The sequence below is a fragment of the Nestor notabilis genome, unplaced genomic scaffold, assembly GCF_000696875.1.
Source record: "Nestor notabilis isolate BGI_N333 unplaced genomic scaffold, ASM69687v1 scaffold1169, whole genome shotgun sequence".
Lineage (NCBI taxonomy): Eukaryota > Metazoa > Chordata > Aves > Psittaciformes > Psittacidae > Nestor > Nestor notabilis.
Genome location: NW_009942176.1, coordinates 1 through 15,002, shown reverse-complemented (window position 1 = coordinate 15,002; position 15,002 = coordinate 1). Strand labels below are relative to the sequence as shown.

Sequence of the window (15,002 nt, the reverse complement as noted above, 5' to 3'; positions counted from 1 at the left end):
AATCATTCCTGGATAATGAGGTTAGCATAGAGCAGATATGTTTCAGTCATGAAATAGATGTAATTCAGTGCCAGAAGGCTTTTACAGTTAAGAAAAAAAAAGGTTTTTGGACACTTCTACGTAGAAGCAGCAGTATAGAAAGGGTTGGCTATTAAATTACAGTAGTCTGAGACATCAGGTCATTGGGTGCTTTAACCCAGTGCTCTGTCAGCCCCCTGAAGAAGCAGAGGACAACCACAACCCTCTTGTGGCCTAGATTCTTACACAAAGGTAACAAGGTACATTTTGAATAACTCTTAAGTAATGACAAGCTGTATTACTCCAGAGAATTGTTGAATCACCGAAGTACAGTAGAGCCAAAATACTTCTGGCATAAAATGGAAGACCTATTGCTGCACCTTACCATGGACTTTGGGAACTGAAACCTGCGTGGCAGCCAAATATGTTTTATGATAAATAGCTTGTTGAATCTAGCTTTTATTATTCAAGCAACCATGAAAATAACCTGCCACATCAAGCAAATGTAGTCATTGCTACAATTAAACTGAGAAAATGATTCTTTCTAAAGCTTGGTTGGACAGACCTCAGTGATTTGGTGTTTAGGAAGGGAGCAGAAGAGTTTGTGTTTGGTAAAAATCCTACAGTGGAATGCAAGGAATTTTTCTCAGACCATGGGGAAAACTAGACTATGAACACTGATATAGACTTCGTATCTTGTAACCATGTTCAAGTCACAAAACACTTTCAAAGTTCAGAAAGTGCCTACACTGACAAAAGTGCTTTGCCTCAATTCTTATGGGAGCAACTGGAGCAATGCTGCATATGTGAAAGCCTCCCCCTCAGAACTGAACATCTAACGTTTGCTTTCCTAAAACAAACAGCATCAGTGTTTGCACTAAACCACATTTGCTCAATACCAACTCTGAATTAACAGCTCCATTAATAAAACATGATTCTACGGAGCTTTTCGGTATTTAACCACATTTCCAGAACCTTGACTTTACTTTCTGAATTATTCCTTGGTTATTTTTAGGTCAGTTTAGCAGAGCTGATAGAAAGCTGTTTGTTCTCTGTGAGATGTAACACACACACAAAAGGTAAAACATTGTGCCTACAACTCAGTATCATTTCAAAGTTGGCTTTTTCACTTCGGCTTTAGCCAGCATTGGATGCACAATACACTGACTCATAAACAAACGTGTATTAGCTAATACTTTTTAGCATAAATAACGTTTGCAGCTTCTGGGACCCTTCACCTTTCACACTCTCTACTTTTTGTGTCCACAGAGAAACAAAAAATATCCAGAGAAACTAGTGTCCTTCTAAAATGCAATTACCATGTCTTTGGGTACCACCTAAACAAAGGCAGAAAACCTCAGCGACCCAGTATCAAATTAAAGCTGAACGACTTCTCTGGTTACATTGAAAAATTAGCATTTAATCTGCATCTTTAGGATGCAAATTAGTGAACAGAAAAATCTTGCAGAACATCCTAGAAAATGAATCAGGCCAAAATATTCAAGACACCTGCAGCAAAGAATGTGATGGGAAGGATGATAGAAAATTACTCTGATCCTCTGACGGGTGGGTCATCGTTTAGAAGTCTTGGCTGAATGTCCATAAGAGAAGGCAGGGAACAAGCCCTCAAGCAGGAGAACAGCAGCTCTGGATGTCTGTATGAGAGCTTCTTGTGTCCTATGAAGTGGAGACCCAACCGGAGTCCTTCTGCAGGCTCCAAAATGAGAACTTTCCAAAACTGAACCCATCAAACTTACGGAATACAGAGGCAGCAAATGCAAATTCAACATGAACCCGTCATGTTGCAGCTCCACTATTTCCTTTGCTCTCTCGACACTAGGAAAATCATCTCATTGCTGTAAAACATCAAGACATTTCTTGATCTAAACCAAACAAGCAGGAAGGTTCCATTTCAGCTCTTCCCACCAATGAGCGCCTTCCCTCTGTGACCCTCCAGCCACTGTTACAGATGAACCAAAGCTCATTTTCAGTCCTGCTCATGTCTGCAAGTTGATTTCTCTCCCCTGTTCAACATACCCAAAGCACTCCAGCCCTGCTTTACCTGGCCATTTACAACGGATGTTTTTAAAGCTGTCACAGATTGTGACAATGTTTTGTGTAACACTTTAAACTGGTTGTTAGACCTCCAGGTCTGGCTGGAGAATTTAGTTTCAATCCATCTATGATTATTTCCTGGTTAGGAGACTCCCAAATACACAAACAAGCAGTGTGGAAGATGGGGATTTTTTGCTGTATTTTAGGTTTTCCTGCTGCTATTTGAGTATTTATTTCTTTTATGGCAGACCTTTTCTTTCTTCAGAGATCCCTGCAAAATGTTTGATGAACATAACCTTCTGCATGTTCAGAAGTCCCCAGATCTGAAAGTGTTGTTTACTTGCCTACTGATACACAGTTTTCTGTCAGGTGGGGAGTGCTTCGTCTTTAGGATCTTTAGTGAAGTCACCTTGAGGTTGTTTTATACGTACAGTTCTCCAGTGTTAGTAGCTCTACAGGTACTAAGACACAGAGAAGAAGAATAGCTTCAGAAAGATGTAAATCCAAATGATCTTGAAAGACAGAAGAATATACATAAAAGCTGTTACTGCCCATTGAGACTATACATAGTTTTGATTTATATTTTAAAATAGTTTATCAGAAAAGCTACACTGTACATTGCACCTTCTTCTGAGCATTAATACACCAATACAAATCAATGTGTGAATGCTCTCATCTATGAAACAAGCTGTAGGAAGCACACTGGTTAGCTGTAGCTACCTAATCACAGCATTATGGAATGGTTAGGGTTGGAAGGGATCTTAAGATCATCTAGTTCCAAATGTATTAGTTACTGCACATGAACAGAGTATTTTTAGAGGATAATAAACGCCAAGATTTCGAAGCAGCTTAATAATGTCTCTACTGTCAGATAATGAGAAATTCCCTCAATGCCGCTAAGCTGGACTTTGTTAATTATAGCAACTGATCTTACAACTGGCATATTTAACTGAAATTATGGTTGTAAATCCTATTTGTTAGCCTGGAACGCTGGATTCACTAGGCACTGATGTTTGACTGTCTCTTGTGTGGGCTTGGAAAGAAATGTTGCTTCATCTCACCTGTGCGTGCAGTCAGCCATGCTACAGTAATTCTACAGTCAGAGCAGAAGAGTAAAGCTTCCAGCCATGTCCCCTCACCAGGACCTAGAGCAAGGAGCTACACTTCAGAGCAGACAACTCCTTGTAAAACACTCTGCAATGACTGTATTTCAATACAGCATAAAATGGTGAATTGTGTGGGAATTCTTTGGGAATCGTACAATACATATTTATCTCTCCATCAGCTCTCACTTGATTTGTGCCTCCACCAACAGTCTGCACAATGGTAACAGGTAAACATTTAAGAAGTATTTGTGGTGGCTGTTAACCACTTGCAGGTAATTCTCTCAGGAGAAGATCCATCACACTGGTACACTGAATATATTTCTTCAGCTATGGTGCATCCAGTAAGCAAGCACAGGGAAGTAAGAGCTGCTTTCGAAGCAGAATGTGTCTCAAATTGAGCTTAGCTCGGTAGGAAGAACTTGAAATGTGTCTCTCACCAAAAGATTTCCAAATGGAACTGCAATAACATGTTAATTAGAAAATTCTTTACATAGCAAAAGGCTCCCAATGAACAATTACTTTATATTTCACATAAACCTTTTCTAACACAATCTTTACGTGGGGAAAAGCAAATGTGGAAGAAAGAACAACAGCACAGAAAACATCATATGAAATGTTGTATTTGAGCATTTCCCAAGTAGTGATTAAACGTTTCTGTGGAAATCTGCCTCAGACCTTTACCATAAATCAGAATAAAGCTAAGGAAAACTGATGGATGAGATAGTCATTCTCTCCTAGTACAAAACCTGCAAAATCTGGGAAAAAATTTAAATGACAGAATATTAGAGAACCATCACGATATACAAGATTAGCATTGGTTCAAGTCTAGTATAAAATTCAGGCACTTTTTAATACATTCTCAATATAGGTCTTTTCTTCTAATCAGGGAAGCCCAGATGCAACATTTGATATTGAAGATGCTGTTCCAGGGCAATAGACTGGATTGACTGGGCTGATAAAGGGCACATAAGGGAAAACTCCCTAGAATCATAGAATAGTTTGGGTTGGAAGAGACCTTTAAAGCTCATCTAGTCCAACCCCCTGCAATGAGCAGGGACATCTTCAACTAGGTAAGGTTGCCCAGAACCACATCCAGCCTGGCCTTGAAATATCTCCAGGGATGGAGCATCTGCCACCTCTCTGGGCAACCAGTCTAGTTGTATAAATACATCTTGAGTATAAAGCAGCTTTGAGCCCTGTCATTAGCACAGAAAGCCTCAGAGTGTCACGAAGCCAGGTCTGCAGCCCTACACCCACTGGTGCAGCCAGCCACCACCACCAGACCTGTGCCCACAGTGCCTATTGTAGACAATCCATAAATGCCTGTCCCAAATGGAACAGGGGGTGGGGAATGCAGGCAGCTCTTCACAGCTCCTGCACAACAGCACAGCACATCTTACTACTAAATCAACATCTGCATTCAGTGCAGCAATGGAATCAGACTTAAGGGGAGGAAGCAAGTGACCTCTTCCCAGAATAGCTCTCCACAATGGTACATGCCCTTTTAAAACAAGGATGAAAGAAAGTCAGTGGTTCTAATTCATTTGTGCACATACTCCTCCGTAGGATTTTGTGGATGAAAATCAACTACAATACAGACATTTCTTTCAGCAGTTCCTGTGTACAGAATACAGTATATAGAACTGAGAGACATGGAATATTTACAGCTGTAACATTAGGTAAAGGCTTGACTTTGTATTTCTGAGAACTGTTGAGTAGCTGATGAGGCTGTTCAGGTTGTTTTCTGGATTGAAGCAGTCCTTTTACATAAGCCTGGATATCCAGCCCTTCACAGTCCTTCAAAGAGAACTGCACTTCCCTCCATAAAGGGTTTGATTTTAGCACTGTATTAAGTCAGTTAAGTACTGCCACTCACTTCCTAGCCTCACGCAAAACTGCAGAAGCCAAGCTAAGATAGTATCCCAAACTAAGAGACATATTAACAAGTATGAATCAAAACCTGATCTCTGCTGACACACATCAGTAGAGCAGGCTAAACCGCAGCAACTAGAGACTGCCTCGCATTGGCACAACTCATCACATTAATCAACCTTAACACAAGCATTTTGTAGTGTGGTTCTGATCATTTCAGACTTGCAAGTAAGACTATATTGAGCAGAATAACTGTAGTTCACTGTTGCAGCACCTGTAGTCTTAATTCTAGCCTAGCAATTTCCCTGGCCATTTCGGTTCAGCTGAGAGAAAGCCTTCAAACAACCTGAAATGCATTAATAATGATAATAATGGTAATGATTGTGATAATTATAATAATAATGCTAGAAGAAAACTTCTGAAATCATCTAATCTACCCTCCTACTCTTTTATTGTTGAAAATTTCAAAGCTGTTGATCAAACTGATATGAGAGGGACTTTTTCTATAGGTATAAGGAGAATTACCACTTTAATTCTTTTCCTATCGACAGGCAAAGCATGCATGTAGGGGGATTAATTCACTAAAGCACTGACTTCCCTTTGAAGCTGACAGAAAGTCAGGAAACTCTGTAATAGTGCTTTCCCCTTGTTTGTTTCTTTGCATAAGGCACTGCCACCTGCTTGTTTTTCAAAACCATACTTGTTAAGTGTCATATACCCCCGTTTTGCTCAAAAATCCTTTGGGACTCTCAGCCTGTAACACTGTAAACTCCATTCGAAGTGGACCATCAGTGACTGAGATTCTCCTAAGTCAGCCAAAATGACAAAACCAGAATCCTTCCCTCCCCAAAACACTTGAGGCAAACTGCCAATTACAGCAATTATAACGATTTTTCATATATTAAGCTTTCCATTTCTTGATTCTTACTTAATGAGATCTCCAGCACTGGAGAGGTTTCTCCTGTAAATAAAATGTTTGATTATAAAGTAAATGGAGAGGGATAGAAAAGCAAATACTTCTCCAAACCCTCCCCCCCTCCTTTCTGTCAAAAGGAGAAACACTTTGCTGGTGAACCACTAGCTTCCATGAGTGAGTTTTCTAGGCTGGAAATTAACAGTCCCTCTCTAACTCCCAGCAGGGCTCTGAGGGTTAAAGTTTGTAAAATACATTGAACATGGAAAGGCCACTGTGAGGTAGTATCATAGCACTCCCATTACCTAGCTTATATCTCTGTCTTTTTGCAGAACTACTAGAGCTTTTTTAACCCAATTTCACAAAGATTTCAACTCAACCTTTTCTGAAAGGAAAACTATAAATAGCCTTTTAGATTAAAACCCTTAACAGCTGAGAAAGCTGGAAAAAGAGGTAGATATTATCCACCTTTCAGTACTACAAATTGGGACAGGACGGGCTTAATTACCAAGATACACTTAAGAACACACTGAGGGCTGCTATAAAAATTACTCCAATTACAGCAGCTCCACAGACATCACTCCACCTCGGAGAGAGGAAACTCTCACTTCCATTTCTCTCTGTATTCCATGCTAATAAAGGGCATCATGAACAAACAGCAGCTTCACACCACGCAACAGTTCTGCTGCATGTGTAGGGTCCTGTCTCCCAGGCGGCTTAACAGAATCTTTCACACAAGGCAAGCCAAGGATTTGGCTTCTTTTGTTCTCACTTTGAAATCTCAAAGTGGAGATCCACTGCTGGCATAACCTAAGGCAACCAAATAATTTCAGCCAATATGTTATCTTAAAGTCTCTCAGCAGAAAGAAATACTTTTAACCCACGATTTGGATTTGGAATTCATGATTTCAGGTGAATTACACACTCACTGCTCTGAAACGGGGAGTTCATGGTTTTTCCTTATGCTTTCATCTGTGATCATGTGTTCTTATTTATGATGTTATTAATGATTTTTATGATTACAAACAAATGTGTGATTCGCAATGAATGTTCAGGGAAACAACTCTGTTAACAGTCCCGAGTCCTTCTGGTTTCAGTACTCCTTTGCTAAGCTTTTTGCAATGGTGCTCAACTGGATATTTGAAGTTCCTTCATATATTGTACCTGAAATCAGAAGAAAATAAATTAGAAGACTATAAAACCACAGTGAATGTATGAAGAGAGACCAAGGTATTATTCTAACAGTCCATTTAAACATTTACAATTATGAAGTAAAGGTTTACTGAGCAAGTTCTAGAAAGAGAATTATAATAATATATATTATTGTGTAGTTATATTATAATACATAAATCATAGAATTATTTGAGTTGGAAGGGACCTTAAAGCTTATCCAGCTTCAACCCCTGCCATGGGCAGGGACACCTTCCACTAGAGCAGGTTGCTCCAAGCCCCTGTGTCCAACCTGGCCTTGAACACTGCCAGGGATGGGGCAGCCACAGCTTCTCTGGGCACCCTGCTTTTATTATCTGCAACAACTAAAGTACTCTTCTGCTGGTACCACATAATGACAAGACATTTTCCTGAAAAGCAATTCCTACATAACCAACAAAATTAAGTATTTACAAATGCTATCAGCAATAAAATCAAAGGGTAGCATAGTTAGAAATGTCAAACTGTTTGGTCCCGGGATTATACTGGTGAACAAGGAAGTCTTGAAAATCCAGTTCTTAGGAGTTCAACCTGAATAGACTTAGGTCTTAAAGGCAAAGAAGGTGTTTTCAACTTTTCTGAACTGTAATTTTCTTAACAGAATGGGACACAATGTGTGTGTCTGCATTTTACTGGTATCTAATGAAACATTTTAGCCTTACATACACACATATTTATTCACCCCTAAAGTTTTACCTTCTTATAGCTGAGCCTTTGAGTCAGGGTCGATCACAGACTCAAGAAAGAAATACCTTAAAAAAATAACCAGTCATTCATCCTCAAACTTGAGTGCTACTAATGCTACAAGAAATACTTGTTAAGAATCTATCACTCACCTATCTTGCAGTCACGATAATACTTTTCTATTGGATAATTTTTTGTGAATCCAACGCCACCCATCCATTCAATACATTTACTGGTTGTCAGGGTTGCAACCTATGACAATAGTTTCAGAGTTACAATTTCAGGATTACACCTCATGTGGTAGTAAATTTTATCCTTTGTAGCTATTTGAAGTAAAACCAAAACAACAATTAAAGCAGCAGCTTTATTGGGAAGAGGAAGGACTTGTATTTTTGTGTTCATCTTATGCAAGCCATTTTAGGATAAAATGACATTTTTCTGCATGAGAGGACATCAAGAATTCATTAACCACTAGTGCAATAGTTCATATGCTGCACTGTGAAAAAGAGTAGTAGCAATATGCAAGACAGCAATTACAAAGAGGTAGAAGCAGTCTGGTTTTAAGTCATATGAAGACTTGAAGTTGTGACCAGCAGAGTTTGAATGGCCACCAATGAGGTCTCGCCATGCCATTTCTGCAGCCACAAGAAGAGAATTCTGCCAAAATGAAATCTCTCCAGATGAGTGAAGATAATAATTCACTTTCTCTTTCACTGTTGTTGCTTGCTTGTCAAAATCTAGGGGTGCGAGCAGTTTATTCTCAGGTGGCCTACTTTACATGCCATACATGGACTGGGCATGAAAAGCAAGATCAAAGTACATCCACAGATATTACTGCCAAACATGAATGAGAAGTTATACATCCATTAACAGCTGAAACTTCTGAACAGCAGGGAAATAAAGCCTCAGAAGAAAGAAACTGCAAGTCACCTCAGCAGCGTAGTACTTGGCCATGCTTGCCTCCTTTATGAACGGCCTTCCTGTTTCCACAAGACGGGCTGCGTTGTAGGTCAGCAGCCTTGCTGCCTCCAACTGTGTGGCCACCTGAGCTATCTGATGTTGCATTCCCTGTAATAAAGACACCACAAGTCAGACAGAACCAGGAGCTAGTACTCAACCAGGATTTCTAGCAAGAGCCCTTCTTTTCACCAAGGAACATACCTATACTCTAAACTAGAAATACAAAATCCAAATGGACTGATAATTCCAAATTCCTTTGCACCTATTGATACTGAAGTTGGGAAAACCTCTTGGCCACCAAAGTCTTTCTAGGAAGTGCACTCTCATTTTCTCCTTCCTTTTTCTTGGATTCAGAAGTACTGGGGAACTCCTTGCCTGACTGGCTGGGCAGGTGGGTTACCTATTTGCACCCATGAATATCAAGGAAAGCTTCAGCCAAATCTTAACACTCTCCTCAGCACTGACTGGGTAGGTCAAAGCTGTGTTTTCATCTTGCAGGTCTCTATTGAGCACATTCATACATTAATAAGTCTAGATCCCTGATGAGCTGAAAACAACTACCTCTTAAATAAAGTGGAGAACTAGCAAGCTGATAACTACTTCTTCCTATGTTCCAAAGCCATGAGAAAAGAGAGAAGAGCAGCATAAAGAGAATGTGACTGATGAATGGATTTGAAGGGAAGGAAAAAGGTGGTGGAGCTCACATCTAAATGGTAGGTATTACAGAAGAATGGGTTCATTTAAGGAGCCCCAAACATTATGATGGTTGAAAATGAACATTTAGTAGTGTAACTTGCTCCTAAAACACAATGAGATCTTTCATCTTATTGGAACATTAACACTACTCCCTAAAATCTGCAAAAATATATACGCAGGTCAAAATAACAAAATGATTTGGCAATTATAAATTCCATTTCCTATTCAAAAGACACAGTTCTGATCATTTCCTGGATCTCTGTGGGTGCTTCCTAAAATCTGTATAAATTGCGTGTAGGACTAATGTTCCTTCAGCCAAGATGTAGGTTTCTTTTAACAAGAAAATTACTATAGTAATTACAATTACATATCTTCCTTATTAAACTATACATCATTTTTGCAACAAAGAGTTCTTTTCGTTTTAAGACACAGGTATTATCATGAAAATGTCTTTGTATAACACAGGAAATCTAATAATTCAATCAGTTTCCTCATCTTTTTATCATTTCTAGTGTCCAGAAAAAGGCCTTCCCCTACATCTCCTGAAAGGGTGTAAAAAACACATTCAACATACTGTGATATTAAAATCAGGAGAGAAAGGAGCTCTGTGTGTGTTATTTTCAAAGGCTGCCAATATGCTATCAAGCACAAGGAGTTAAGTCAATAATGCTTTGAAGTTTTAGAGTATTTATATGGCACTTGCAAAGGCACATAGCATTGAATTGATGTACTTTATGTGGCTCATCTGAAATTCTTCTCAAATATTAAGAAGGGTAGACATGACACAAGGTGGAGCACAAATTATACAAATCAGATTTACTCATTTTACTATGTTTACTGTGGCAACAACTACTTTCTTGGAGGACACTTCCCATGTGTTCATTAACAAGTACCTGGAAGTCGAATATGCTTTTCCCAAACTGGACTCTTTCCTTTGTATAGGGAATTGTGTGATCAAAACAGCCCTGTGCCAGTCCCAACATCTGTAAGAAATAAGGCATATGTTCAGGAAAAATGAATTAATTGAATCATGGAATGGTTTGGGTTGGAAAGGACCTTAAGATCATCTAGTTCTAACCCCCTGCCATGTCCCTAGTGGAGATGATAACAGTTGATCTTCTGGTCAGGCAGTTTACCTCTGTAAAAAGCCTGGTATTCAGAAGAAAAGCTGAGTTTTCTTTCTACCTAGGGATGGCTACAACTTGCACAAAGCTAAAATATAATGAAGGTTCTACACAGAATCTCAAGAGCCAGAATTTTGCAGTTGTTAGACCTGCTGAGGTGACAAAAAAATGAAGTCTGAGGAGTAAGCCTACTCCATACTACTCCATTCCTGAATGAAACTTCCTTACTATAGGCAAAGATTTGTGAAAAGATTATCACTGCTTTTGGAACAAAACTGTGGTTGCACAAATATTAAGTGTTTTTGGGAATATTCTTAATTATGTGGGAAAATAACTGTAAAGATCTATAGATGTACATTAAAATATTAAAGGAAAAATAATTTGAATGATTATTCAAAGCTATTTTCAGCAACAAAATAATTTCTCATTTTATAGAAGACACCAGACTGCCAGAATTAGCAGTTTATTTCAGAAGTTAGAATAGCAGTGTAGCGGAAGGACAGAGAACATTTCTTCCAGCATTATCTAGGAAAAAAACAACCCCACTGAACTATTTTAGAAGACCCATTGTCTGTTCACCAGCAGTGAAGACAACAAAACACAAGTGGCATCTTGGAGGATAACATCTGGGAAAACTACACACCAACATTCGTAAAGAAGTAACTCTCATCCTAGAATCATAGAATGGTTTGGGTTGGAAAGGACCTTAAGATCATCCAGTTCCAACCCCCTGCCATGGGCAGGAACACCTCACACTAGACCATGTCACCCAAGGCTCCATCCAACCTGACCTTGAACACTGCCAGGGATGGAGTATTTACCACTTCTCTGGGCAACCTATTCCAGTGCCTCAGCACCCTCACTGTAAAGAACTTCTTCCTTACATCTAACCTGAACTTCCCCTGTTTTAGTTTGAACCCATCACCCCTTGTCCTATTGCTACAGTCCCTTAGTGACTGCTTTGTTAGCCTGAAGAAACATTATGAAATCTGGAAAGTAAACTAGTTTTATGGGGTTTTTAACTATCAGATTTTGAGAAGTGTTTTCCATGCCAAATAAGATAGTAAAGAAAGGACCCTGCCTTTCATACATCGTGGAACATAGAGCTATTAGTAAATAAGAGCAGTTGGTTTTACTATGTAGCTACCACCCATCTGAATGCATTTTGTCTACCTGTTTGATTCCTAGGAAAAGCAAAGATAGGAAATTAGGTTAGGGGAGTAATCAAACAAGGAAAAAATCAAAAAGGAAAGAGGGAAATTAATGCTATGAAGAATTTTCAGAAAGTGAGGTAACAGTGTACAGTAAACTTGGAATCTCATAAAACTTTTCTACTTCAAGATGGGGTACCACAGTGTGGCAGTCAGCTGTCACACTAAGCAGCTTAGTCAAACTACTTTCAGTGAGGTACAACAGTGTACAGGTATTTTTGGACAGACCCACATATTAAACCGAAAGCCAAGGACCCCAGGAAGATAAAACCATGAGTCTGCCTGGCTTCAGACATCTACTGCTTCATCATTCAAGGTTCTAGAAACCCCCCCCAATACATAGGAAAATGGGGATCTGGGAAAATAACATAAAACAATGCAGCTGTATCACCAGATTTGCTGCCTTCTTCTATAAACTCATGTAGATGAACCAAGTATATCCACTTCAGTAGCTGTAACAATATATGGAGCTACCTTGCACTAAACTTTTCACAGCCACAATCACATTTTATAAGATGTTAATTACCTTCTAAAACTATTTCTACTGCAAAACTACATTCAATTCTACAGGGCTTTAGAACTGTTGTTCTTGTCCATTCAAGTGCACTTCAAGTAGTAAGTTAAGATACAACAACTACCTGACCTTAACTTTTAGTTAGGTTGTAAATGTAACTTGGAGTAATTAAGAGTAAAATCCAGGCCAGGCATTTTACTGCCGGAGCCTCTATATTATTTATACCTCTGGTTTTTAAATGACATATCAGACTAAGTTTAATCCTTAGAAATGATGGAACAGCCAACCCATTTAGCAGCATAGTCTACTGCCAAGTGGAAAGTCTAAATTTCATGAGGATTACTCCTCATTTGTCTGTAAACTAGGGCAAAAGATAAGGAAGACTGGTAGCACAGACATATTACACCCTATACATCCACAACACCGTAGAAACAAAGAAAGGATTACTTTCAAAAGTAAAATAAACTCATAAAAACTTGTTGTAAGTAATTTTATTATAGGGCTGAGCCTGATTTCCACTGAAATCAGCAGTAATCTGAGATCCAAACTGAGTTTACAACAAAATACATTTTAAAGTAACTCCAAAGTCAGTAAATATTTTCCCCTAAGAGGCCATAAGGTGCAATTTTCAAATACAGCAAAGAACTAGGGCACTTCTGCTATGAAAAAAGTATCTTTATTTTTAAAATAAATTGACTTTTAAAAAGAAGTACTTGGGAAAACATCAGTTAGAATAAAGTCACATTTGGCAATCCTATATAACTTGGAAGCATCAATATTATACATTTCAGTGTGTAATGTTTTCTTTGTAAAATAGATTTGCATAATGGAAGATAACAGTGTTGCTACATCTCAGAAGTGATAAGTTAACTATCAAAGACAAACTAAGTGCCATTTAATGTTTTCTAAAGCTATTGCTTATGTCACCAAAGGAGAATTTTACCATTCACAGTTGTTTCAGGATTTCATTGTAACTTAGCTACAGGAACAGTGACATCTAGTGGCAACTGAGTTTTTAATAAAGTATTTTCTAAAGACAGCTTGAACTGTTTTGTAAATTTCAATCCAGTTCTGTGCTGGTTGTATTCAGTATTAAACAGAACTACCCACCTGTGCAGCAATACCTATTCTGCCAATATTTAGCATTCCAATTGCATACTTATAGGCTTGTCCAACCTGTCCCAGGATATTGGTCTCAGGAACCTAAAGAATAAAACAACACAGTTACTCCTGTTCTAGTCTGCTTTGCAGCTTCTAGTAGCAGGGTTCAGAGGTGAATCACTGTACAAGGTTTATTTAATGTTCCTCACCACTGAAGCATAAAATATAAGTCATTTGATTCCTAGAATATTCGATTAGAACATTTCCTCATACATGTGATTATCATAGAATCACAGAATGGTTTGGGTTGGAAAGTACTTTAAGATTACCTAATTCCAACCCTCCTGCCATGGGCTGGGACACCTCACCATAGACCATATTGCCCAAGGCTCTGTCCAACCTGGCCTTGAACACTGCCAGAGATGGAGCATTTACCACTTCTTTGGGCAATTATAAACTGACGTATGAGAAAAACCTGTACCAAATGTTACAAAAACCAAACTCCCTCAAGACTTCTGTAAAATAAAAGGGAGGAAAAAGTTAAAATATGCCAAACAATCAGTGTGTCTGAGGAAAAAATAAATTGGGGGATTTAGTTAATCTTCTTATATGTAGTCAAGTTCCAAGTATACACAGATCATGCTTCAATAGCTAAACAACTTACCATACCTTAACGTTTTCAAACGTTACTGGACAGGTAGAAGATGCTCTGATTCCAAGCTTGTCTTCCTTCTTCCCTACATGTAGCCCCTCTGTGTCGCGATCTACTATGAAGCATGTAATTCCCCTGTATCCCTAGGATGAATTAAAAAGTAATCAAGAACTGGTTTTTATACTAATTACGCTGGGTTTGGCTGTGTGGTGCTTAGTAGGGTTAAACTGCAGCACTAATATCACCAAATAGTGTTAAACATCTCATTCCAATACAGAAATTTTGCACCTGCTTAATACTATACTACTAAATAAACCACTGGCACCACCATCTGTTCCCTCTGTGTCTCCTAACTATGGTTTCCAATGGCTAGAGACACCTTTCTATTAAAATATTCCATGTGGAAAACATGATCAGAACAACCTCAAAAGTTCTTTTGATGAGACAAGGGACTGATACTGTGTAAATGAAACAAATGGGACTCTGGTGTCTGTCTATACTGGAAATCACTGGGAAAGTAAGTTATTGCTGTGCAGTGAAGTTGGTGCTTGCTGTTGGAACTTACATCGTATATACCTGCTAGATTTTAGCCTAAGCTCTCTTTTGCCTTTTAATAACAGCAATGTGTCAGTTAAGTCAGAAGGGTTGGAAAGAGTTAGACTATGTGTTCTTCCGTTACTCAGAATAATCCCAATGCATGCTATGCTCTTCATCTAAGCAATTATGATTCTGACATTTCTATTTTCCCTGGTGGGAGGAATTTATTAAATTGCTCAGCAAGTTCTTAAGTTTTGTTGGAAAACATTTTTAAAGGTTTGCTGTCAGCTGGAAAAAGGTGCAAAGAATATTAACCTTTAACATAAAATCACAGAATAGTTAGGGTTGGA

At 38.7% G+C, this 15,002-nt stretch overlaps 1 protein-coding gene across 1 annotated transcript; it reads right to left on the bottom strand.

The window, feature by feature from the left end:
• Positions 1 to 7,057: 7,057 nt before the first annotated feature.
• LOC104410951 (short/branched chain specific acyl-CoA dehydrogenase, mitochondrial-like) lies at positions 7,058 to 14,258 on the bottom strand (the record flags this gene model as incomplete). Its single annotated transcript, XM_010021256.1, has 6 exons — positions 7,058 to 7,128; positions 8,010 to 8,109; positions 8,788 to 8,925; positions 10,407 to 10,496; positions 13,473 to 13,565; positions 14,133 to 14,258. Coding segments are annotated over 6 exons (618 nt in total), but the record flags the coding sequence as incomplete, so codon positions are not given.
• Positions 14,259 to 15,002: the final 744 nt, after the last annotated feature.